Below are 25686 nucleotides of genomic sequence, written 5' to 3'. Positions count from 1 at the left end.
AAACTAGCCGTTGAATGCATGTTTTGTGTGCATGGCAGGTAATAGCTCCTTCCCCTTTTTACCAACACACGCAGTTTACACTTGAATTTCAGCTTCCAGGAGGCTGGCAGTGAGCGAGTCCAGTCTGACGCTGCCCAGCCCCGTCTCTGAGACCACCGGGGAGGCGTTCGGGGTCCTGAGGGTGAGCAGCGACAGGGAGGGGGAAAAACTAGGCGTCATCGCTGATGGAGTGAGCCCAGTGTTCCTGGCCAGGGGGGAGTAGGCATATTTAGGGTACGAGGGTCTCCTGCTGAGCGTGTGGGCACGTGAGGTCGGCTGTGGCATCCTGGGTGGCACCGCCCGGATGCCAGACTGGGCCACCCCTGTGATGAGAGGTGGGGGGTGCATGAGGCTGGGGACCTCGGCTGCCAGGCCTTCGTGGCCTCCCTGGAGCTCCTCATCGGGCAGGAGGCTAATGTCAGTGAAGACAGAGGCCATTGTCTGGTAGCTCGGTTCCCAGTCCAAGAGGTAGTCCCAGCTGTAGCTGCCTCTGAGCTGCTCCTCCGGACACAGCAGGGAGGTCATGGAACTGTCCACCGGTACTTGGCCCTTTGAGAGCTGCACATAGCCTCTTGTCCTCATGCCCTCCTCAATGTCCTTCACCCTGAGCACTCTGGGGAGCATGCCCTCGCCCCCGCCCTCTTCTCTGAAAGTGTGGAGGCTTTCTGAGCTCGCCGTGCCCATGTTAATGTTGCCGGGCATAGTTCCTTGTATCAAAACCGAAGGGCCCACATCTATGGAGTGGCAGGACAGCTGGTCAGAGTCTCTGGGCACAGCTGGGTCAGGGACCGTAAGCGTGGTCTCGCTCCGGTCAGAGTCTGCCCGTTCATGGCACGGATAGTTGTTGATCATCTTGATCTCTTGGTCCTCGGCAGTCTCACCTTCGGCAGAACCCCTACCGCTCGAGTTGGACTTCCTGTACAAGTTGGGCACCTCCCTCTTCGCCCGCATGTTCATTGGTCTAAGTTCGTGCAGGCCAATGACGTTGTGAGGCTGGCGGCCCGACCTGCCGAATGTTCCGCTGCCGTTGTTCAGATTGGCTGCGATTGCCGCTGCTTTTTTGATGGCGGCATCTTTGGTCTTGTATCTGAGTACAAGGGCCACAAAGCTGATGAGGATGAGGAGGAACATGGCCAGGGACACCGTCAGACTGATGGTCTGGATATCTAGTGGCACTCCTGTTTGAGCCTCAGCTGAGCTGGAGATGTTGATGGACACCAGAGAGGTGGTGGACCTGGAGTCCAGTCTGGGGCTGCTTGCAGATACCAGCACCTCCACCAGGTCTTCTCCGGCCAGACTGCCTCTCCTGCGGTAGACGGGGCCGGACGTGAAAATGGCGCCAGTTGTTTTGTTGATCGCAAAAAATGGCGAGGGGTCAATCAGGGAGTACTCTACCAGCCCGTCCAGCCCTCCGTCGTGGTCCATGGCCATCACGTAGCCGACCGTCTGCCCTGGTTTGGTGTTCCCCGGGAGGACAAAGCGGTAATGCCTCTGGGTGAAGACGGGGCTGAACTCGTCCATTCCCTTTACAGCCACCTGCACTCGGACCGTGGCCACCTTGTCGCCCTTGTCCCTGGCCTCAACCACAAAGCAGTACTCACTCTCACGCTCGTAGTCGAAAGTCTGTCTGGTGTGGATGTCGCCAGTGAGCGCGTCGATGGCGAACGCCTCCTTTCTGTCCGGGCTGCCGCTTCCGTAGTCCATGAAGCAGGACGAGAGGATGGAGTACGTGATCATGCCGTAGGGCCCTGCGTCGTTGTCCATCGCACGGACGGAGCAGGCCGGGGTGAAGGCTGGCAGGTTCTCCAGCACCGAGCAGTTGACCATGGGGAACATGAAGTAAGGAGAGTTGTCGTTTTCGTCCAGAACCGTGACAAAGACCACTGTGAAGGCAACTTTGCGTTTACCAGAGTGGCCACCGTCTGAAGCCTGGACGGCCAGGGTGTATTTGGAGTCTTCTTCGTAGTCAAGGGGCTGACTGACCTCAAGGACACCGGTGTGAGGGTTGAGTCTGAGGTGACCTTTGCTGTTCCCCGAGATTATATCATAACGAACCACCCCATTGGTTCCTTGGTCAGCGTCATGGGCGGCCACCTGAACCAATCGTGTCCCTGAAGTGCTGCTCTCACTCACCTGGGCGTGGTAATCCGCATGTACAAACACGGGAGCATTATCGTTGACGTCAGTTACGTTCACGGAGACCACGACGGAGCTGTTCAGCGGTGGTGTGCCGTGGTCAGACACGGTAACGGTCACTGCATAGCTGTCTTTGGTCTCGTGGTCCAGCGGTTCACAAAGAACCAACCTCCCAACGGTCCTTTGCTGATTCTCCATCTGGACGGCACTGACCTCCATACAGAACCTCCTCTCATCATTACCGCCTGTAATCACATAATCCAGGTGGATATTTTCGGGGGCCAGGTCTGCATCCTCTGCTGAGAGGGTCAGTAGTGTGGTGCCCACAGGGCTGTCCTCTGGGACAAATGTCGAGTAGGCGTCCTGTGTGAAGAGTGGGGCGTGATCGTTGGTGTCCAGGACCTGGATGTCCATGGAGATGACGGTGGAACGAACGGGGTCTCCTCCGTCACTCGCCTCAATCAGGAGCTGGATCGTGTCGCCGTTGGTGACATATTTCATTGGTTTGTTAGTGAACACCGACCCTGAAGGAGAGATATGTTAGAAGTTAGAAGAAGCATAGAGTGTGAAATAAAATCAATCTTCTTGAATCTTCTTCAATGAGTTTATTGATAACTCGAAATGCATATCTTAAAAGAGGGAAGTTGTTATACACTACTTTGCCTTTTCTTACTGGCTATTGACCACAATACAAAGTCCTAACTATTACTTCACCATGCTTGAATATGCTTGATTATCTACACAAACTCTTAAACTTGTTACCTCTGTCTCATTAAATTGCTCAAGAGCGCCTCTTCCTGATCCACTGCTGTCACAGCTACAAAGAGAATCATCTGACTGTCGATAACCCACTCTTCACCTCTCCTACAGTTATGACAGACACACTTTCAGCGGAATACCCCTTTAAAGAAGAATCTCCAAGAAGATGGTGACCTTGAGACCTGAAAACAGTGTCCTTAGCTGTAGGATTCTTCAATTCCTGATGGGTTTGAGTATGAGGCCTTGTATGCTAAATGACTAAATGTTGTATGGTTATATGAGCGTTAACCACTGACTGCAACTTTATTGGCATATTGTTCAGATTCTTTTGAGAATGTATATTACAAAAATATGTTTGCTTATGATACAACTATGAACCAGAACTAATGTATTTAACTGGTCTTGAGTAAAACAATGCTTTGTTATGACTCCAAGTTATTAGCAAGCGAATGTGGAGTCTTTGGTTATACCAGTTTCTGGTTATATTGCAGTAACCTAGAAACATCCAAAAGATCCATGTGCACAGGGGATAGGAGACAGACATAAGCTCCAATATCACATTTCTGGTTTCAGTTGGGATTAAGACGTGGCCGCTCATTTCAAATCTTGAAACAAACCCAAATTTCACTTCCCATTTGTTACCCTCACCACAAAACATGGCAAACACATTTCTCACATATTAAGCTCTGGCCCACGAACAAGACGCTGCAAATCATTTCTGAGTGAGAAAATGCATTGGTCTGGGCCTCAACTCTAGTCTGGTTTTATTATTTATCTTCACTCATCATCATGCAGAGTGAGGACGTAACTCTGCCCTTCAAAGAGGAGACAAGAGGAGAGAGGTGGCTCCTTAGAAGACCTCTCTATCTATGATCCCTCATCCAGCTCTCCCACTCAATCTTACCCTCTCTCCCCCCCACCCCTCACCCTTCCGCACCTCACACATCCAGGCCTGTAAAAAGATAAACGATGGAGAAACAGAGAGCTACTGGCAGAGAGAGAGGATACTGGATCACCCCACTGGGCCTTGCAGAGCACAGTACATTTTCTGTTGGAGCAAGGGCCAAGCTCTTGGCCCAAACTGTAAAATAAGTTTAGCTACGCCAGAGAAATAGATTTTAAATGGGGGAATATAAAAGATGAATATGAAAATCAGACTTCCAGACAGTCTTAAGACCTCTGAACCTTGGAAAGCATGCAGAGATAACTCTGTCAATGCTACATTTTTACAAACTGGCCCATATTAATTAAGTGGATCCCATTTCATAGCACTGCTAGGGGGTTACAGCTATTATATTTGTTGTAGCTATACGCATTTGGACTTGGCCTTGAATGGTATATTTATAGGTTATTGCCTCTAAGGTTATTGCCTGTGCTGCTTCACACTTCAGGACAAGACCTCATTTAAGCATACACATTTGTTAAAAGAAAACGATGAGTATTGATTTTTGTCTTGAGATGGACAAAGACAAGAGAACTGAGCTTTTGTCAACTGCATTCCTGTTTGTGAAAACTTTGTGACCAATCCGAATTGTGATGAATCTACGTTGCATAATGCTGTCTGTAACTCCTTCATGTGTCTAACCGTTGTCTGCGTGGATGTAGAATCCCTGTAGAGGAGATGACAGGAGCCTGTAGGTGACCTTGCCATTGAGCCCAGAGTCTCTGTCTGTAGCTGATACAGTCAGCACCAACGTTCTGGCAGAGGCCAGTTCAGGCAACTCCACCTGCAGGAGCAGACAGAAATATCATAACATTATTATTAAATATATACTTTTAATGCAAAGCAACATCTTCAGAGAAACTAATATATATATAATTCATATGATTAATAACATTGACGTTAGTATACCTGGTAGGAATCCTGAGAGAAGATGGGAGCATTGTCATTGACATCCAGCACTTGAACTTTGACCTCTCCTGTGGTCTTGTGGAGGGAGTCCGACGCCCAGACCCTCAGTGTGTGCTCCGTCTGCTCCTCGTGGTCCAGGGAGCGGGTCAGGGTCACGAGCCCCGTGTAGCGGTCGATGGCGAAGCTGCCATTGGTGGTGGAGTTGTCCGAGAAGCTGTAGGTGATGATGGAGTTGAGGTCTACATCATTGGCGCTCACCTGCATCACCATGTACCCAACCGGAAGATCTGAGGACAAGAACAACAAAAGTATGAAGATCAAGATTGAATATTGTGTACGTGGATAACGATAAAAAGTTAAACAGATGGTAAAATATTATTTTTTATATATTTTTATATTAGGACAAACAACAAAAACAGTGGGCATGCTGTCAACATACAGTGATCCATGTCAATTTTCAACACAGCTGAGAGCAGCTGCTGAGGGAGATTCATCAGAAGATTCCCAAATAGACTCCTTATTATTATTATCTGTGACAAAAAATAAGTAGGGCAACCGCTCAACCACAAACATGCAGCGCCTGGAGGAAAAGTTCTTACTCTCAGCCATGACCACAGGCTGCATGGGGGGGATGGCAGGACTGTTGTCGTTGACGTCCACCACCTGTACCCTCACAATGCTGGTGCCCGTGAGCGCAGGGCTCCCCCTGTCTGAGGCCTGCAGAACCAGCCTGAAACAAGATGGAGGAAGAACACGACAACATGGTACTCAGAAGAACATGACATGGTACTCAGAAGAACATGACATGGTACTCAGAAGAACATGACATGGTACTCAGAAGAACATGACATGGTACTCAGAAGAACATGACAACATGTAAGTCATACATGCCACATACCACAACAACCACATGTAAGCTGGACAGGACCAGTTTAAATACGTCATTCTTAAGACTGAACGGTCGGTAAGTGTTCCTACTTGTAGGACGATGTGATCTCACGGTCCAACACAGTATTGGTGGCGAGGATGCCGCGCACAGAGTCAATGATGAAGGCGTCGTTGTGGTTCCCAGACAGGATGGAGTATTCCACCTGGCTGTTTGTACTGCTGTCAGCGTCGGATGCCAACACCTGGAGGGGGGGGGGAGTGATTAGAAAGACCTTAGTGCCAATGTGACAGTCATGTCACATTCTAGTACATCATTAGTATCAGATATATCAGCTCTGCTGGCCCCAGGCTGCCATGTTATCTGAGGATATTTCTCACTGTCTCAACAGGCATCAAAGCGAGGACAACTACTTGTCATCCGTTGCCTAACCGGTCAACCCGAAAGCAAGTGACCTCTGACCTGCATGATGTAGGTGTTGTGGACCTGTCCCTCCCAGACGGCCGTTCGGTAGTAGCTCTGCTCAAACGCCGGGGCATTGTCGTTGGCGTCCTGCAGGTTGACCGTGACCCTGCAGTGGGCCGTCCTCAGGCCGCTGTCCCCCAGCACCACCAGCTCTGCTCGCCGGCTCTCCTCATAGTCCAGGATCTGCTGACTCACCGATATGTCACCTGGTAGGGAGGCAGGGGAGAAGCTTGATTCTTTTTTTTGTGTTGCTGTTGTCAGCAGTGGTTCCTTCAAACTGTTCCACCCCCAATGTAATGCTATTATTTGAGGACACTATGACTGTTTGTGTAAAATAAAAAAAAGACTACAAATTGGAATAATCGCTGGACTGTAATGTTGGACCAGCTGTGCCCACATCTCAGCATCACAGCAGAGTCAGGCTCTGTTGATAGCAGGCTGGAGCTGGCCTCTGTAAACACTGTTTACCTTGGACCGTGTATCGCCTGACGCCAGGTGTCATCTTGATATGACAATTGCTGACTGCTATATTTGGTGTGGAATATTGTCCAATTATAAAAATGGTGGAGAGAAGTGGAAAAGATGAGTGGCCGGGAGGAGAGAGTGAGGAAGAGAAGGAGAGAGACCAGAAAGATTTTGTGCAGGCCAAAGGGATTATGGAAGAATAGTCACCCTAATTGGAAATGAAGGAACAAAATACATTTTTGAAACAGGATCTAAGGGGTTGAAAAGCTAGGGGTTTAAGTCTGGATAGATGGATGGATGGATGAAGGGACATTCTGTGTGTTCCTGGCATGAACATTTCTTTACGGACAAGTAAGAAAGAATTTTTGGAGTTCCTGCAAGCAATTAAGAAAAGAATGTTGGCTGATGGGAATGAGCACTGGGGTCTAGCTTGGAAAGCAGATAGACAGATATGTTGTCCAAGATGAGAGACAGATATGCTGTCCAAGATCAGAGAGAAATAGAGACATTTTGTTGAATCGGGCTGAATGGCTTCTGTCCACAATGTTTTTACCGGTGTGTCTGTTGATGACAAATGCTCCGTTTCTGTTGCCGCTGAAAATGCTGTACTCAACCCTTGAGCCCTCGTTAGTCTGGTCAAAAGCTTCCACCCTGACAACCCACGTGCCTAGAGACAAAGACAGGAATATGGAAAGAAGAGATTTCGATGATTGGTTAAATGGAGCAGGTCAATTACTGAGCAGATGATTCGATTGCGTGCAGGTGGAATGGGGATGGATGGGGCACTTTATACCAATTTGGCTGTTTTCCACAACAGTTGCCTGGTAGTCTTTCTGTGTGAACTGCAGTCCCTCCTCCTCTCCTTTCAGGTGGATGAGGACCAGGCAGGTGGAGGTCAGCGCTGGTTGTCCCTGGTCTTCCGCCAAAACCCGCAGCTTCGTCCCAGAGAAGCCCGCTCCGAGGGCCGTCTTCAACCAGATCCTCCCCGACGTCACGCCCACGTCAAAGACGTCAGAGTCCCCCGCGAGGCTGAACCGCACCGTTCCGTTCTCGCCCCGGTCGGCGTCCGTGGCGGTCACCGTGGCAACCGTGCGGTTGGCCACCGCCGTGTCGCCGCCGCCGATCCAAGCGTTGACGGGGTTGCGGCCGCAGACGGGCGCGTTGTCGTTCGTGTCCTCCACCAGGACGGTCACCGAGGTGGCCGAGCTCCGCGGGCCCCTGGTGCAGCCGTCCGTGGCCACAGCCCTGAGAACGTACTGGCCCCGGCTCTCCCGGTCCAGGGGCCTGGTGGTCCTGATCGCCCCCGTGGAGGCGTCCACAGAGAACACCCCCAGGGAGTCCTCCGCCAGGGAGTAGCTCACCTCACCATTGGGCCCTTCGTCAGGGTCCAGGGCGCTGAGCCGGAGGACCTCGGTCCCTGCCGGCAGCCCCTCGCTGACAGAGGCGCGGTAGCTCTTGCGGCCGAATGCGGGGCTGTGGTCGTTCTCGTCCAGGAGGAGGAGGTGGAGCTGGGTGGAGGCGCTGAGGGGGGAGGGCCCGGAGTCATGGGCCATGAGGGTGAGGGTGTAGTTCACCCGCTCCTCCCGGTCCAGGACTCTAGTGGTGCTCACAGCTCCTGTGGTGGAGTGGATGCTGAAGCAGCCGTCATAGTCCTCACCTGAAGAGAGCACATGGAGAACTAGGAACACACAGAAACTCCAACTAACTAAATATAGGCTAATTACTTGATTAATCTTACATTCATCTTCACATCCTCAATCCACAGAAGTATAATAACAAACACACACATACGCACAAAAGCATATATAACTAAATAGATATAATAATAATAATCTTTTCCAGTCCAGTATCTTTTCCTCACCTAGTATGGAGTAGCGTATGCTTCCGTTGTCTCCCTGGTCGGGGTCGTAGGCCTGGGCGGTGTGAATGACCCCTGGGGGGAGGTTCTCAGGCAGGCTGATCTGGAAGGAGGACAGCATGAACTCTGGAGGGTTGTCGTTGTCGTCCTGCACCGAGCACATGACCACTGCCACACTGGAGAGGGGCAGAAGGGCGCTGTCCCGAGCCCGGACTGGAGCAGGGTGGGGAAGACAGCAAAGGCTTGGGTCAAATATCGGCAGGTTAAGTTTCCCAATGTATCTCCATTATTAGCTGCATTTCAGCTCAAGACACAGTTCAGTAACTGAACGGGCTCGATGCAGGGTTCTGTAGTTACCTAATCAGCACTAGCATTGAAATGCTTTGCGACAGCTTTGAATACTTATGTTCTTATTAATGACATTAAATGGAGGTCAGAGCATGGGCTTGTTGACTCAACATGTTCACCAACATTTAATCTTCACTGATATGAAAACGATTTTGCAGTTCTTTTTCCATATTTATCTGAGCTGGAAAATTGGCCAGACTTATATTCTATTGGTATTTTGCAATCATCACTGCGTGATTCTGGCATCCCTTCAAAAATATCTCAGCTTTCCTGCTAATATATTTTCTTATTAGATTTAATTGTTCATCATATTCCTGACTGTACAAATATCAGCATGGCCACATCTGTAAGCAGTTTATCACTAAATATTACAACATATTTTGGATGTAATTGTATTCGAATGTGGGAGACATGAAAAGACCCACTCTTGAGAAAAATTAAGCGGCACCGTCAATGGAACCTGCGTCTAGCTCCAGCGCTTAAAAGGTCTGGACTTTCCTTAACATAAATCAATCTGTGGAATAATGTTGTATTCATACCGAGAGTAGAGCCTTGAGTTCTTTATTCATCTGGCTGTGAAGCACATAGAGAGAGAGAGGGAGAGAGAGACAGAAATAGAGACTAGAGAGACAGAGAGAGAGAGACAGAAAGAGAGAGACAGAAAGAGAGAGAGAGAGGGAGCAATAGCTGAAAATGTTCAAAATGTTTTATGAAGCCCTATGGTGGAAACAGATGTGAGTGGCCGACCACTGACCTAAACGAGAGTCTGGACCAACAGGACTCTTGATCCAAGTTACGCTCGGTGGGCTTTTAAACAGGGCTTCAAGTCCACAGGCAAGCCAGTATGACCTAACCCCGTTCTACACAGCTTAGACTCTCTCTGTACCAGCAGTGTTACAGAGAGCTACCTCTAACTGCTCTATCAGACCGCCTTCTGCCTCCATGAATCACCTGGTTATGAGAACACACACTCATGTTGAGCAATGTTTAGGTCACGTTTGGTGGGCCTAAGTAATTCATTCGCTTCATGATAATTAACTTTAAAATACCCGGAAAACTTTTTGAACCATCTGTCCTAGTTTAGTACACGACGTATGTTGTTGGTTGAAGACACATTGTTAGCGTCTGTGTGTTGCTGTGCTACCCCTCAGGGTTTTTTTTTCCGCGCGCTAACCTCTCAGGGTGAAGTGCTGCTGTTGCTCCCTGTCCAGGGGGGCGGTCGTGCTGATGAGGCCAGTGTGGGGGTTGATGGTGAAGAGCTCGTAGCCCGGGCCGGGCAGCAGGCTGTACCACACCACGGCGTTTTCCTCTGGAGCCGAGAACACAGTCACAAGTCAGGAGAAGCAGCAAGGAAGATTCTTTTATTCAACAGTTTAGTTTATCTGTTATCTTCCTATATAGAGCAGAGTCATGTTTTACAGGTACTGTGAAGACTGGAGGTAGTATTGTGCCTCCATGGTTTTACAGACAAACCTGGTCTAGACTCACCCATGGGTGAACTCTTCCAAGTCTTTCTTCCAAAATTACCGACATTAAGGTTCCCAATTTACTAGGATTCTAGTAGTACAGGGTAAGGCTTTGACAACATCCCAGAAACATAGCCCCAGAGAGAAACAGAAAGAGTCATACGAGTGTTTCTGCAGGGCTTGGCACCCTCCTTGCATCTTATCGTCTCTCAGGGTCTTGAGAGTACGAAGTGCTTGTAATAAATAGGACATTGTTCAATAAACGGCAGGCATGCCCATAAAAATGATCCATTTCATATTAACAAACCCCAGAGGAGTCTGCGGACCTGTCGAGCTCACTGCCACGCCGCTCCCCCCCCCCCAAAGAAACACTCATGCTTTCCATCAAAACCAATCAACTCCTTTCCACCCCCCACCCGCCAGTTTTAAACTGTGCAATATGACTGATGATAACCCAGGACATTCCACTTCGCTCCGGTTTTTCATCGTCCGTTTCGGCGGCGCGTTCATAAAAATTCCGTCTCAGTTTAGCACCTCATTAGGTCGGACCGTGGTTACGACCCCGTCTAGAGACGGGCCGCCTTATCTGATACTTAGATTGGAAACAGCGCTAAGAAATAAATCATTACCAGTTGTCGCTCTTTCAAAAATGACAAGGGGTGGTGGGGTTGGCTGACCTTTACTGGAGTCTGGCTGTTCTGTGATCCAAGGCCGGAGTATCAACCAGCCACCCAGCCTTTCTGAAGTCCACATCTCCCCAGTTCCCCTCCTAGATCCACACTCTGCCCTCCTACCATCCATGAATGCTCGGCTCCTCCAAAGCCTAAATTCAGTGGGCCTGCCTCAAGGCCCCTACCCTCTCAACACAAGGCATGTGTGTGTGTTTGCATGATCACGGGGGTGACGAAGCGCAGTGTGTTCACAGACAGACACGCAGACTGATATGTCTAATGTCCTTGACCTAGTCAAAACAACCCCCCCCCCTTCCTCCCCCCCCCAAACTCTGACAGGAGGTCAAGTGGCGGAGCGAAAAACGTCAAGCACCAGCCACTGAATGTCTCTGCACGTGGTTTACATCACGGCACACTTGCACCGGAAAATCCATCTCCACGGTAACTGTCAGGAGTGCAAGCAAACAATATGTGGACGAACCATGTTGGGCCTGCGTGATGTCACAGTCCAGGGATACATGGGAGAGTCCAGCAGTACTGAAGAGGACAGAGGGACCATGTTGGGCGAGGATGGCGTCATGGAAAGATGTATTTCCAACACCAACAATTGCCACATCCAAATAACCCCTTATATTAGCCTAATAAACTGTAACTGTGTATGAGTGTGTGTGTGAGAGTGAGTGAGTGTGAGAGACAGAGAGTGAGAGAGAGACAGAGAGCAACACACCTCTCGCACCAGGGATTTTCACTCATAAGGGAAACCGAATACCAAGATCAACATAATGACCATCTTCAGGGAGTGTCAGTCAAGCGGGGTGAGGGGGCTAATGATAATCAAATAACACAACGACCCGTGGGAGGGACGCCCTGGTAACGCCACAAGTTCCGGACGAGCCGATCGGAGGAGACAGATGAAAACACGGGTTCTATTAACACAGATGGTACGGATTATGGGGAACATGTCGGAGGAGCGGACCTTCTAGAACGCTCCTGCAGGAGACAAGAGTTTGCTGTTATTGGACAGTTCTTAGCTCCCCCCTAAGAATGTTAAACTCCACAGACACCCAGAGCCCCCCCCCCCCCCCCCCCTTCCCCGCCTCTAACATACACCTCCTCCCTCCCTACCTCCAGGTGCCAGTGGCATTATAATATAGTAGAACTAAATTCAAACTGTCAATATTTGGACGAGAAACCAGCTTTCGGGGGGCCTCACAGCACGAGATGTGTTAAAATAAACAGACTTGGACGTGTGGATTTGCGAATGTTATTAAAGGTAGGGCGGAATGTAATTGGGTGGGATGTATGGTTGAACTAGCGTATGGAAAAGAAAACAAACACTACAAGCTGGATCAGGAAAGGGCAGCACAGGATTTAAATCAGTCTACTAATGGAAGGGGACAAAGGGAAGGATTGAACTTTGACCCATATGGCCAGTGAAGATCCACAGACACAGACCTACAGGGTGGGGCCCACAAAGAGATGTCAGTCCCAGTAACGGGTGATTGACAGGAGCAAAAAGTGCAAATCCTTCTCTGAGAAATGATTTCTGAGAAAGGGACAGGGAGTACAGCTTTTCAGATCAATTCAAACCAGCTCAACATTCTAACAGTCAGATTAACTTGCGTCAGATGATGGGGTCACTATAGGGATGACTAAAGCCAATCCTTGACTTCTGATTGCTGACTACTTACTATAGAGTTAATTACAATGACTACCTGAGTCGAATGGTGGAGAAAGTACAGAAAACATGTCAGCACTGCCATCTAGCGACTATTCTTAACAACTGCAGCAAATTATAAAACGGCTTGACATTGTAATCTATTGACACATGGGGATGATATACCTGAATCCATATCAACGGCCGAGACTCTGACCACCGGTTCCCCGGGCTCTCTGTTCTCAGCCACTGTGGCACTGTAGACCTCCTGTTGGAAGAGGGGGGCCTGGTCGTTCACATCCCCCACCTCCATAGTCAGCGTCTGGGCTGAGGACAGAGGAGGAAGACCATGGTCCTGCGCCTGGATGGTCAGGCTGTGGGAGATGTGCGACTCGTAGTCCAGAGGAGAGGCCAGGTACAGCAGTCCTGGAGAAGAGGAGAGAGTAGAGAGACAAGCAAGCTTGAGGGGACGGTTAGAACTTCCTCTAGCTAAAGGAGATATCTTACATCAATCAGTCCACAGTATTTCACATTCCACTTTGATAATATCGGACGGTAGAAAATCACTGCGGCCGTTTCACATGTTTTTTCATCAATATCAACATTCAGAAATGATATGATTCATAATCATCTTTTTCAACCCGCCTACCTGTTCTCTCCTCTAAGGTAAAGAGGCCATCCTCGTTCCCAGCCACTACAGAGTAGGTGACCAGGCCACTGTTTCCCAGGTCCCCATCCACAGCCCGAACGTGATGCACCAGACTCCCCACCTGGGCGTCCTCCATCACCCGAGCCGTCTCTGAGGACACGAACGCCGGGCTCTCGTCGTTGACGTCCAGCAGGAACACCTGGGCCGTCACGGTGGTCCACTTCCGGTCGACCGCTTTCTCAGCTTGGTCTGTGGCGGTGACCGTGAACGCGAAACTCTGGATGCTCTCGCGGTCCAAGGGGCCGGCCATGCTCAGGGTACCGGTCAGAGGGTGGATGTGAAACGGAAGCGGTGTGGAGGACCCTGAACCCAGCTTGGGGTCAAGGTTCAGGGAGTAGCGGATGACACTGTTGGGTAGGCTCCCGTCACCGTCCTTAGCGTTGAATGTGAACACGGGTGTCCCGACCGGTGTGTCCTCCCTCACAGCGAACGTGATCACGTCGTCTTGGAACCAGGGCGTGTGGTCGTTGACGTCTTCCACAGTCACGCTGACGACCGCTGAGACGTTCACGCCCGAGGCCAGCCTCGTGTCTTCGGCCCGCACGACCAGGAAGTAGCCCACCGCGGCCTCGTAGTCGAGAGGCTGGTGAACATACAGGTCACCGGAAGAACTGTCGATGCCAAAGTGGAGGCTGCCATCACCCTCGGAGATGGAGTAGTGCATCCTCCCGTTGGCTGGGAGCTGGACAGAGCCAATCACAGAGCCAGGCTTGGTGTCCTCTCTCACAGAGAAGTGTCTAACACCCTGAAGGCCAGCACCATTGGACTGTCTTTCTGCAGCATTAACCTGTATGTTAAAAAACACATTTTAATCAACGTCTCCTCCATTCACAATTCAGCATATTTCTAATAATTAATTTCTAATAATTAATTAAAGTAATTAATAATAATGGGTTAACAGGATAGAGCACTTAGAGGTTATCATTTCCTGTTACCTGGAGGTGAATCACTTCCTGTTACCAGGGGGGGGGAATCAATTCCTGTTACCTGGAGGTGAATGAGTGCCCTCTCCTCCAGAGGGGTGTGGCCTCCGTCGTGGGCGACCACAGTGAGGGTGTAGTGCGTCTGACTGTTCTGGGAAAAGCGCCAGGTGGTTGTGATGTCTCCGCTCCCACTGTCAATCTCAAAGTGGCCCAGATCGTCCTCTACAAAATATACGAACAACACACACGTGTTTACACAGTGTGGCCACACAAAGGAATGAGTCTATGCCAATAAGGAAAATATGCTCCTGTGTTTCATTATCCACTTTGCAGTGTCTGGTGTTACAGCACAGGGTGGGTTTATGTGCCTATAGTACATACTGGCATTTGCACACCAGATTTATCTGTTTTCTTCTTTGTTCTGTTACTTGGTTAGTAAACTGACAATTTCATGCCAGGCTGGAACATAGAAACACCTCCCTCCCTCCTTCCCTCCCTCCCTCCGCCACACACACACTCCTCACACATGTAGCTCTCCTGGCACCAGAGGGATCTACTCCTGCATATGAACCCACCTGTGAGCAGAGAGAAGTGCACTGTCCCATTTTCTCCTGCATCCAGGTCTTTGGCAAATATGGAGGTGACCAAGGTACCAGCAGGTTGGCCAGCCCACACCTACAGAGACAGTCACAGACGTGGGGACTATGAGTGTGTATGACTTTTAGCAATGATATCAATCTGAGGTGAGTATGTGTATATGGAGATCTATATGTATATGTAACATGAGAACAAAGACTAGTTTACACAGACGAGAATAAAAGAGGGAATGTTCCATAACCTGTATATCAAACTTCTATTATAGATGGAATGAATCAGTGCACTAGTGTAAAAAGACCTCTGCTGTAAGGGATGAAGTTAACAGGTGCATGAAGGCATGTAAGAACCTGGACGTTAAGCTCCTTGCCGGCAGGCATGTGGGTGAACTGCGGCGGGTTGTCGTTGACGTCCGTGACCAGGATGTGCACGGTGGCGGTGGCGTTGAGTCGAGGGTGACCCTGGTCTGTCACCATCACCTTCAGAGCATGCTGGCTCTGCTGCTCACGGTCCAGAGACACCCAGTTTATGATCTCACCTGTGGGCGTGTGTACGGCAGAAAGACATACACAGCCAAAGAAAGTGGCAGAGAGAGAAACAGACACACGGCCATTAATGGAAGATGCTTTTTTTTTTTTTTTTACGTTGAACGCCCCGTGGAGTGTTCCAATGCTCACACAATTTCACAATAAATGTGGAAAACCATCTGTCATCTTCCCTGACCTGTCTTGGCATTGATGCGGAAGTGTTTCCCGTCGGACAGCAGGATGTAGGACAGCTGGGCGTTCTTCCTGGAGTCCTTATCCACCGCATTGACCGTCCCGACCAGACCCTGAGGAGATGGACCCTCTTGGACGGAAAAAAAGTAGGCCTCATCGCTGAATACCGGGGCGTTGTCATTCTCATCCAGCACTAGCACAATGACCGTGGCTGTGGCTGTGCTGTTAGCCAACGGTGCCTCACTAGCACGGTTAGCTTCCTTAGCGGTGGCTAGCACTCTGAATCTAAACATGGGCTCCGTCTCGTAGTCCAGGCTTTTGGAGAGGTACAGCCAACCGCTGTCAGGGTGTACGCGGAAAGGAGGAGGGGGGAATCCCGCCTCTGGTTCCAGGAAGTAGGAGAGCGCATGCTTGACGGCGTGCATGCTCCTCCCGCTCCTGTGGGCCCTCACCTGGATGACCCTGGCGTCTTTGTGGGTACCCTCTCCGATCTCCACCTGGTAGACCAACGTCTCGAACGTCACCGTGTCTTCTGTGGCGCTGCGGTCGATGTTGACCACAAGAGTCAAGGTTGAGGTGAGCGATGGCACTCCCCCGTCTTTAGCCAGGATCTCAAACGTGTACGTGGGCTGCATGTCCCGGGACAAGCTCCGGTTTAGAGACACCGTCCCCAGGTCAGCGTTTACAACGAATGCTCCGGTCCTGCTGTCGCCATCCGGTGGAATGCTGTAGCGCACCCTCCCGTTGGCGCCGCTGTCCAGGTCGTGGGCGTGAGCTATGAACAACACTGTGCCGGGCAGCGTGTTTTGCGAAACGGCAACCGCGTCGGCCGCCTTCGGGAAGACGGGGGCGTTGTCGTTGATGTCGGCCACTGTGACGTTGACTTGGGCGCTGCTGTACACGGGGGAGTTCCCAGAGTGGGTCTGGAGCACCAGCAGGGCGTAGGGTTGGGACTCGTGGTCCAGGGCCTGGCTGGTGCTGATCAGGCCAGACTCGGGGTCCACCCAGAACAGGCCCTGGGGGTCCCCGGACGAGATCCGGTAGGACAGGGACTCCACAGAGTCTAGGTGGGATGAGATAGAGAGTGTGTAAAACTGGATGATATTTACAGATGCAAGTGATTCAATCCCATAATAAAAATGGTGACAGGTCAGTCAATTGCACAATGATGTGCAATTGTCAAAAATGGTATACTAAGTATAAACAGAGGGTAGAAAACAAGAATATTGTACAATGGCAATACACACACAAATGCACACACACACACAACTTAAGTAATTACAGCAGAGGGATACCCCACCTAATCCCTGACTTGTAGTGTGATGTGCTTTAGCTGTAACTACACACTAACACTTCATCAAGCAAGGAGCAGTGGGGGTACCAGGGGCTTAAGGGGGCTTAAGGGGGCTTGGCTCTCTTACTGAGGGGACACTGTTGATGTTTCACGGTTTTAAACAGAAGGGGTTAATCTGTTCATCGACAAGGTAACCTTAACTGACTGTCTAGTGCTGTGGATGGGCTTAGCCGTAGCAGGGGCGATACCGGGAGCGAGTGGCATTCTGCCATGTGGCCTCTGACGGTATAATCTGGAGAATACCCAACAGAATATCCAGGAGGTCTGAATTGATGGGGATTCCTACAGGGAAGTCTGCATGTTTTCCTTGTGCCTGTTCCGTGTGCTGCTCTGTATGTGAAGTTCCTTGAAGCTTGTAATACCTTAATAGCATTGGCCTCAAACAAAACACCTGCCTGCCAATACTAAACCTTATTGGCAGGTTTTTGTATAGCTGGAGTCTTGATAACATGTCCACTAATAGAAGTTAAAGCCGTTTTTAAAGAATATGTCAAAAAAACATACACTTCCTACACAAGATGTAGGAAGTGCTTGTCACATGCAGTAACCGTCAAAGAAAAGCTCACATTGACAGATGGTTAAAATGCTAAAAGTTATGATTCTTCTAATCATTAATTAGTTTGATCTGTCAAATAAGAAGGTGTGGACTCGTGTTTGAGAGGACAAATAAGCTATGAGCTTCCACCTCAGGCCCAACAAGCCTGGTCACCTGTGTGCTATAGGAGACCAATCCCCATGATCCCGCCTTCTGGAGTACTTACAGTTTACCCTGCCTGCCTACATGACTCCAACTTCACCACAATGCCTGGCTTCCTGCTTGCCCTGCCCTCACATAACGCCGCTAAGCCTGACCAGGATGTGGGCTAATACTAAGACAGCTGACCTCCTGTCACTTACAAGATGACAACAGGCAAGATGTGTGCCGGGACCAGCTTGAGTGATTCAGCACACCTCAGGACACAACTAAAGCAATTAGATACGGTTAGGTAGACCACCCTCTGTGCTCAGTATACCACAGGTGACTCAGCCCATTTCAAACACTGTATTAGATCCGGTGGGCACACTCTGAAATTAGTTGAGTTACCATGTATTGTACTGGGTTGAATGTGTGTGTAGATGTGTGTGGTGTCAAAGGCTCTCCAGCCTCCTGCAATAAGCTGTTATTCCTGTGCAAGTGCGTACTATATCTCGGGTTCAAACCCCACTCAGCCCAAGGAAGTAAGACTTCCATCCTGCAACGCTTCAAAGTGTATTGTGGGTTTGAGTCCCAAACCCTCTGCAGATTGTATGCACTGTTTGTAACTGGCATCAAAACGAATACATGCGAACTGTCTACGAGACTCACTGGCAGGGTTAAAGGCCTCCACGGTGCCCACCGAGGTGCCAGGAGGGGCGTCCTCGGGGATGGTGAAGGCGTAACGTGACCTCTGGAACACGGCGGGAGCCTGGGCACTGCTCAGGATGTTCACAGTGACCTCTGCGGGCCGCACAGCAGACAGGCCTTCGCCGTCGTGGGCAGTCACGACCAGCTTCACTGTGGCGGTGCCCAGGTGGGTGAGGGTGGAAGTCAGGTATACCACGCCTGGAAAGAAAACCCAAACTGTCTTGAATAAATCATGATTTATTGCATTAACTGTACCCCACTTGTCTTAAGTTAGTATAGGTCTTGTGTTAGGTTAGTATAGGTCTTGTGTTAGGTTAGTATAGGTCTTGTCTTAGGTTCCCGGTAGTATAGGTCAATAAGGTTAGTATAGGTCACTATGTGGATTAGAGGTTTAGTGTATTGTATATTTGTTGTATATTAGGTTGTTTATTATTATTTTATTTTAATTTTATCTTATCATAGATATAATCTATGTTCTTAGTACTTATATGTTATGTTATGCTAGGTTGCTTGCGTTGTCTTGTCCCAAGAATTTCAGTGCCCAGTCTGCCCTTGTGTTGCTCTGTGCACCTGACAATAAAAAACTTGAAACTTGAATGTTTTTGTGTTTCTTTTAGGTCGCAATTTGTGTGTTCTTTGTAGCATGTAAAAGCCCTATGCTAGCAACTTTCTTCCCTTTTACATTCTAGCATATCTGAGGGTCTACAATAAGGTGACTGCGGTGTGTGCAGAGACAAAAAAAGACAGATGGCTGTGAGATTGCTAACCCACTACAGTTTGCTACCTGAATTCACCCTCACAATCCCTCTGATTCCACAAGACATTGTTCTGAAAGCTTTGAATTAAAAGCAGGGGAAGTCCAGATGGCCAATCAATAACAATGCTAGAACTTAGCTAAGCATTAGCTTCTAATTGGCTAAAATGGCAAGTAAAAAAATTAATTAAAGTATTTTTAGATAATAACGGGTGTGAATTCAGTTAAAAGTGCTAACTTATTTGACAAAGTATTCACAATATACAGCCTATAAATCTTTGCTCTACTAAAACCAATGTTGACTCATACTTGATGGTAATGCCATTTGAAATGGTACAACCTGCGTGATCTGTACCCTTTCTCTATACCTGGCCACCACAGTAGTGATGGTGTTAATGCCTCTGTGTGTAACATGCAGTATACACAGCACACTACTAGGGGCATTGTGTCTCAACAGGCTTTCAATGGGGATTTAAATGTAGGTTTCTAAATCTGCCAGCCCCCTGCCGTGAGGTGACAATAACAATCATGTCCGCCACAAAGGGCTTTTGCAGAGTAAGCACTTGTTTGTCATTCAGCCGGTGTCCTTCACTGAGTGACTAGCTGGGGTGTAACTGAGACTAGTGGGCGACTGATTTCAACGGTAAAAAAAAAAACTGTCTGGAAAGAAGTGATGCAGCTTAAAATGACGTGACATTGACATTAAATACAAAATGAAAAGATGAATATGTAACGGAAATCCTGTTTCCTAAGAACAAAACCACATGTGTGCGTGCTTATAAGGGTCTAGGCTGTCTGTAAAACTCACTTAGGCCATCTCCAACACTAAGTGGCTTGGAAGAGTGTGAGGGTGCTCAGAGGGGATTTGTTAAGTACTAGATGCAAAACACCACTCCATAAAACATGCTTCCCCCAATTAAGGATTACAGAATGAATACAAACTGCGGCACATTCATGATTTCTTCCATCTACGTATATCTTTACACAGTCCATAATCCACCTATTCTCCATGAAGCAGCTCTTGGTCAGCCGCGAGCATTTGCCAAAGAAACTTTGGATGCACCAAACACATCGTAAGAATGTGTGGAGTGCTAGGGCAGACAGCCTACCCGATGTTTGCTCCACAGAGAACATTGAAGACAAGTCTCCGGGCAGCAGCTCATAGGAGACGCGGCCGAACGCCCCCAGGTCTCTGTCGGAGGCGATGACGTTGAGGATCTCTGTGCCGGGCTGGGCGTGGCTGCTGATGCTGGTGGTGTAGCGGTCGGGGTTGAACACAGGCCGGTTGTCGTTCAGGTCCTCCACCTCGATGTGGACGTAGGTTTGAGCACTCAGGCCTCCCTGTGGAACGCAGAGATGGAGCTTGTTGATGTTTATTCATATGTTGTTGGTTACGAGTTCTGGAAATTATTTAACCTCTCACGGTCGTGATTCAACACTTAACTTTTGTCATGGCTGTAATTCAGCATATTTCACTTACGTAGCGACCTGCATGCTTCAACTCATACATATTAACCTCGTACATATGGACCTGCAAACTTCTGGATACATTTTCCAAATGTAAATAGAGCATATCATACATTAGTCTGTATCTCAGTTAAGACAGTGGCTGTCACCTGATCCTCAGCTTTCACCAAGATGTCATGTGCAGCCGGGCCCGCGTCTCTGTCCATGTCCTGGGAGACACACAGCTCTCCCGTCTCAGGGTGGATGTTGAAAAGAGGGTGCTTGTCCTCCTTCTCAAAACCATCAGAGACAGAGTAGCGCACAGTCCCAAAATCACGACCGTCTGCATCCGTGGCAACGACCTGAAGGCAGAGGAAGAGGAGGGGACACGGTCATCTGTGACCTTTCTACTACAACACATGTCTATGACAGACACACAAGCACCAGTGCTCTGTGGACTTTAGAATATATTTGCATGTCTAAATCTTTATTTGGCTCTCTATTCAGTTCATGCCTCCCTGAAGTTGTAAAGAATTTAGCAATAGGTGGAGGCCATGCTACCATGGCACAGTGTGAGGCGTGGCTGACAGTGACAGACGGGAGAGCGGTCGTGTTCAGGGGGAGCTCAGAAACACTGACCCAGGATGAGATGACGGTGGCCTGAGCCAGAGCAGATCCCTGATTGCAAACACAGTGTCCATGTGCCCATGACCAGATCGACAGTCAGATCAACCCAGATGTTGGTTGCCTACACCTGTCCGGCTTACGAGAGCCAAGACTGTACTTCAGTTGGGCTGTTTACTGTAATCTGTGTTGCCACAGAAAGCGTTTGTAATACGCTTTGTACCTGTTGGGAGACACAGCTAAGTATCTTAGTCAAAGGATGTAGGCACATTTTCAGGACAAATTGCCTCTGGTTTAAAGCTCTAAAGTCAGCCAGAGTAGACCCAAGCCAAGAGCCCAGTCCTGTCCTGTTCGAATTGAGGAAGATACAACAATAATGCCTTGCTTTGGTTAGTGGCTGTGTGATTGTTTTTTTGACTTGGCTGTCAACGTTTTTTTTTTATCCAAGTGTCCTAATGTGGTAGATATGCATAGTAGAAATCTCCACTTTCTAGACACTGCTTTCTATTTGAGTTGGCAGATATCTGAGCGTTAGTTAATGATACACATGTTTATGGTAGGGGAACTTTGGGCGCCCTAACCCTTCCAAGCCAACATCTTACCAATTGAGAAGGTACAGTGAAGTGAAAGCATCAACTAATCTCTGCCACCCATCAACACAATTCCACAGAAGCACAATCAAACTACACAAACTTCATAGTGGCTGATACAATGCTGATACAGATTATCCCACAACATTAAGCATATACATTTGTTAAGGAAGTCATTAAGAATATGAAAATGGATGAAAAACGATTATTTTACAGTATTAAGAATGATGGTGGGTATTTTTAGCTTAGACGCTAAAAATAGCCACATTCGGCTACCCCTCAGGACATGGACCAAAACATTACTAAGAGGGTAAACTTGTAATACACACATCCAAGTGTGTATCAGTCAGTATACACTACTGCACCTATTTTATTTAGGTATAAGAGAATTGGTGTTTTGAAAGGTCAGTTTGCATTATAGCCTTGCCTTTCAAAAACATTTCACATTTCAGAGGAACTCATGGAACGGAGCCAAGAGGCATTAGGTATCTAAAGACCGCCTTTGAACTGGGCAGACTGGATTGCGATGACAGTTTATAACTGTTAGTTTACTCGCAAACTTGCAAGATTGCAGGTGTGTCACGGAATGTCTATGATATGGATCCATGACCTAATCGGCAGCATTTGAGGGCGGCCTCACCTTCCTGTCATAAAATTGATACCGCGTTGGAAACTTTATGGTTTCCCAACACGGTGAGGTTTTAGAGGCAGATGTCAAGGTCTGACTAGTTTTCATCTCAAGCGCCAAGTAGCCAACCGCCATAATCTTATAACAAAATCTATCCAGCAATATGTAACCTACAAACCCCAAGAGTGAAATGATTATTTATAAAACCAGAGTTGTGAGCTTGAAATGTGTAAGGCTTTTCTAGTGGCATCTCAACCCCTCCCCAATTAGTTTGATGCCCAGCTTTTCACATAGTGGCATTGTAAACCATTTATTGTGCCCGCAATCAGTTTCACATAATTGGCTTGAGCTCTGTGCCATCAAGACATCACTAATGAGGGATGGTTCATTTAGAAATTGTAATATTGGAGATCAGAACAGATGAAGCCGGTTGGGACCAGATGAAGGCAGTACTATTAAGACCCTATAGTTATCACATCACTCTGAAACACTGATCTAAATATGTACTTTTTAAGTTGGTCCCAAGAGGCAAACTTTGGTCAACAAGCCTCAAGTTATGTTGCTACAAATGTATTTCAACGTTTAAACTACACTGTTCCTTAGTGGGTCAACAGACTAGGAATTGGTGATTAAGGCTTCTTTGTCGTGGTTTATAATGGCAGTCTGACAGTGCCAGGCTAGGAGGTTGGTACCAGGCGTCAGATCTGTCATATCACAGAAATCCAGCGCTGGGCCAGAGTGGGTCAGTACGCTGGGAGCAGCCAGGGCCTCTCAGGGCAACACTGGGGCTTTGTGAGCACAGAGAAAGCAGGCTACTGTCCCCCAGTGTGTGTGTGTATGGGTGTGTATGGGTGCGTGTATGGGTGCGTGTATGGGTGCGTGTGTGTCTGTAGTAGGGCGGTACTTTCTTGTTATACCATCATTGTCATGCGGTACTTTGTTTTTGGGCAGTAAATCTTCCAAGACAATTTCACCTCAGATAGATCACTTCCTTGGGAGTTACTTTGCTTTGGTCACAATATCTATCTTAATCACAATAACCTGCAAATTACAGTATATTGAATTGTTTAAATGACAATAAAAGCAATAAAAGACAACTAAACTAACTCAACATACCTGTAAGAAGCAGCTCCCAATCTCTGTGTGTTCTGGGATGGACACGTTGTACAACTGCTGTTGAAACACAGGCTCATTGTCGTTGACGTCGTCAACCACCACGGTTACTGTTGCCGTGGAGGACAAGGGGGGCTCCCCTCCATCGACCGCCACCACCAGGAACCGCACTTCCCCCTCTCGTTCCCGGTCCAACCACGTCGCCGTGGTGACCAGGCCGGAAGTGGGGTCAATGCTGACCAGGTGGTCCTGGCTTGACTTGAGGATGGAATATCGAATGGCAGAGTTAACCCCATGGTCGCCGTCTCTGGCTTGTACCTGGACCAAGGAACTTCCTGGAGGAACGTCCTCGGCTACGCTCACCGCGTAGACGCTCTTGTCAAAAGCCGGGCGGCAGTCATTGGCATCTGTCACCTTTAGCGTGAAGGTCATCTCACTCCTCAGAGGCGGGGCTCCGTAATCGTAGGCAACGACCTTCAGCTCGTACAGGTCCTCGTTCTCCCGGTCCAGCCCGCCGTCCACACACAAGGCGTACAGGAAGTCGTCTGTCTGCTTCAGCGTGAATTTCCCATCACCCCCTTCGAGGGTGACCCTGACCCTCTCAATCTCCCCCAGGTCAGGGTCAGTGACGGATATCCGGGCGACATACTCCCCGATGCCTGCCCACTCCGACACCTCGGGGTCGCCGCTCTCACTGAGAAACAGGATGTTGATGGTTGGGCTGTTGTCGTTGACATCCAGCACCTTCACGGCCACAAAGGTGCTGCTGTACTCTGGCTGGGCGCCGTTATCCCTGGCGCTGACGATCAACTCGTAGAAGGCTTGGGCCTCGAAATCTAAAGGTTTGTTGACGTGGATCACACCGGTGGTTCCATTGATGACAAACACCTCGTTTGGGTCACTTTGACGCCGGTTTATCTCGTATGTGACAAGGCCATTGACCCCGAGGTCGAGATCTGTAGCTAAAAGCTGACACACAGGTGACATCACAGGAGCATCTTCATACACTGAGGCTTGGTATTCGGTTTGGTTGAACATAGGTGGGTTGTCATTTTCATCCAAAACATGAATATGAACCTGAAGTTTCCCAGTTTTAGGAGGGACCCCTCCATCAAATGCCTCCACAGTCAGCGAGTAAGAATCTCTTGTCTCTCTGTCTAATTTATCCATAAGGATGAGTTCCAGGTTTAGAACGTTCTCTCCTCCATGGCGATATTCCACCTTGAATAAATCTCCAACTTCACTGTCAGTTATGTGGTATCCCTGGGTTCCAAAATCTCCCTCATCCCTATCTTGTGCCCCCTCAAGTTCAAAGCGGGTTCCGGGAGGACATAATTCTGACACATTCAACTCAACCTTTTCAGTTGAGAAAACGGGGAAATTGTCATTCACATCATGAACCATTATTTTCACTTTTACCATCTCACCTGAGAGCGTGGCAGCCACAAATTCGTACTTGTCTCGCCTCTCCCTGTCCAAAACCGTGGCTGTAGAAATGATTCCAGAGTCTACATCTATTTCTAAATCTTTAAAAACATAAGAATCTCTGCTTTCAGAAATAAAAAATCCACTGCTCGGCGTTGCTAAGCCTTCACTTATATCCCCGACAATAGTTCTTGCAGGTAGTCCTTCTTCAATTGAGAGACTAAGGTTATACACCTGGGCAAGTGACTGCGTCCATAGGATAGAGAGGGACAGCAGTTGTAGAAGCGAAGTCGACACATTCTGTCGACTTTTTCTTCGTTTGTACATTTTAAAGCTTAAATTCGAACTGAGTCACATATTTTCGTGTGACGCTTCGCTATCATTTCAGCCTCGGACAGCATGGCTGGCTACTCAAGGCTCTGACGCCAGGTACCAGTAAGCCAACGAACTGTTCTTTTTTTGCGCGGGGTTAATGGCACACAGAAACAAACGCTTATTCATTCAAAATAATTCCGGACAACAAAGTTTACGTTATTAAACATACCATTTCTTCCTTTTTTAAGAACCGTAGACTGTCTTCGACCACTGAGCTGCGCGTAAGGCGCTGAATGACGCTTCCACACCAATGAGCCACGAGCTCAATCAACTAACTTGCTGAGAGCACGCAAGCACACTCGTGCTAGAGTCCGCGGCCTTGGCTGCCATATAATTCACTGCGCTACTTGAGGAACTGCAAATTAATATTCAAAGTACAACAAATATTATTCACATTTCTCAGCAGCAGCAACGCTACATTATTTAACCAGATTTAATGTATGATT

General features: G+C 48.6%; 1 protein-coding gene across 1 annotated transcript; it reads right to left on the bottom strand.

Annotated features, from left to right (window-relative positions):
- Positions 1 to 75: 75 nt before the first annotated feature.
- On the bottom strand, positions 76 to 25570 carry dchs2 (dachsous cadherin-related 2). The gene is made up of 22 exons (XM_067250273.1): positions 25517 to 25570; positions 23444 to 25111; positions 21047 to 21163; positions 20656 to 20847; positions 20149 to 20380; positions 18247 to 18483; positions 15552 to 16610; positions 15179 to 15366; positions 14810 to 14909; positions 14299 to 14456; positions 13252 to 14098; positions 12789 to 13028; positions 9983 to 10117; positions 8464 to 8673; positions 7396 to 8259; positions 7156 to 7269; positions 6135 to 6343; positions 5765 to 5916; positions 5386 to 5516; positions 4787 to 5073; positions 4520 to 4661; positions 76 to 2699 (listed from the first exon to the last, which is right to left on the bottom strand). The coding sequence occupies exons 1-22, from the start codon at positions 25568 to 25570 to the stop codon at positions 76 to 78; spliced, it is 9960 nt and encodes a 3319-aa protein (XP_067106374.1).
- Between the last annotated feature and the right edge of the window lie 116 nt (positions 25571 to 25686).

The sequence above is a fragment of the Osmerus mordax genome, chromosome 14 (assembly GCF_038355195.1).
Source record: "Osmerus mordax isolate fOsmMor3 chromosome 14, fOsmMor3.pri, whole genome shotgun sequence".
Classification (NCBI taxonomy): domain Eukaryota; kingdom Metazoa; phylum Chordata; class Actinopteri; order Osmeriformes; family Osmeridae; genus Osmerus; species Osmerus mordax.
The sequence above is the reverse complement of the archived record's forward strand: the minus strand, read 5'-3'. Positions and strand labels throughout refer to the sequence as shown.

Coding starts and splice junctions, on each gene's coding strand:
- dchs2 (XM_067250273.1), bottom strand. CDS start 25,570: ATGGCAGCCAAGGCCGCGGACTCTAGCACGAGTGTGCTTGCGTGCTCT. Junction 16,611..18,246: donor GGAGGCCTTTAACCCTGCCA/GTGAGTCTCGTA, acceptor CATCCCACCTAG/ACTCTGTGGAGTCCCTGTCC. Junction 5,074..5,385: donor GCCTGTGGTCATGGCTGAGA/GTAAGAACTTTT, acceptor TCTTGTCCTCAG/ATCTTCCGGTTGGGTACATG.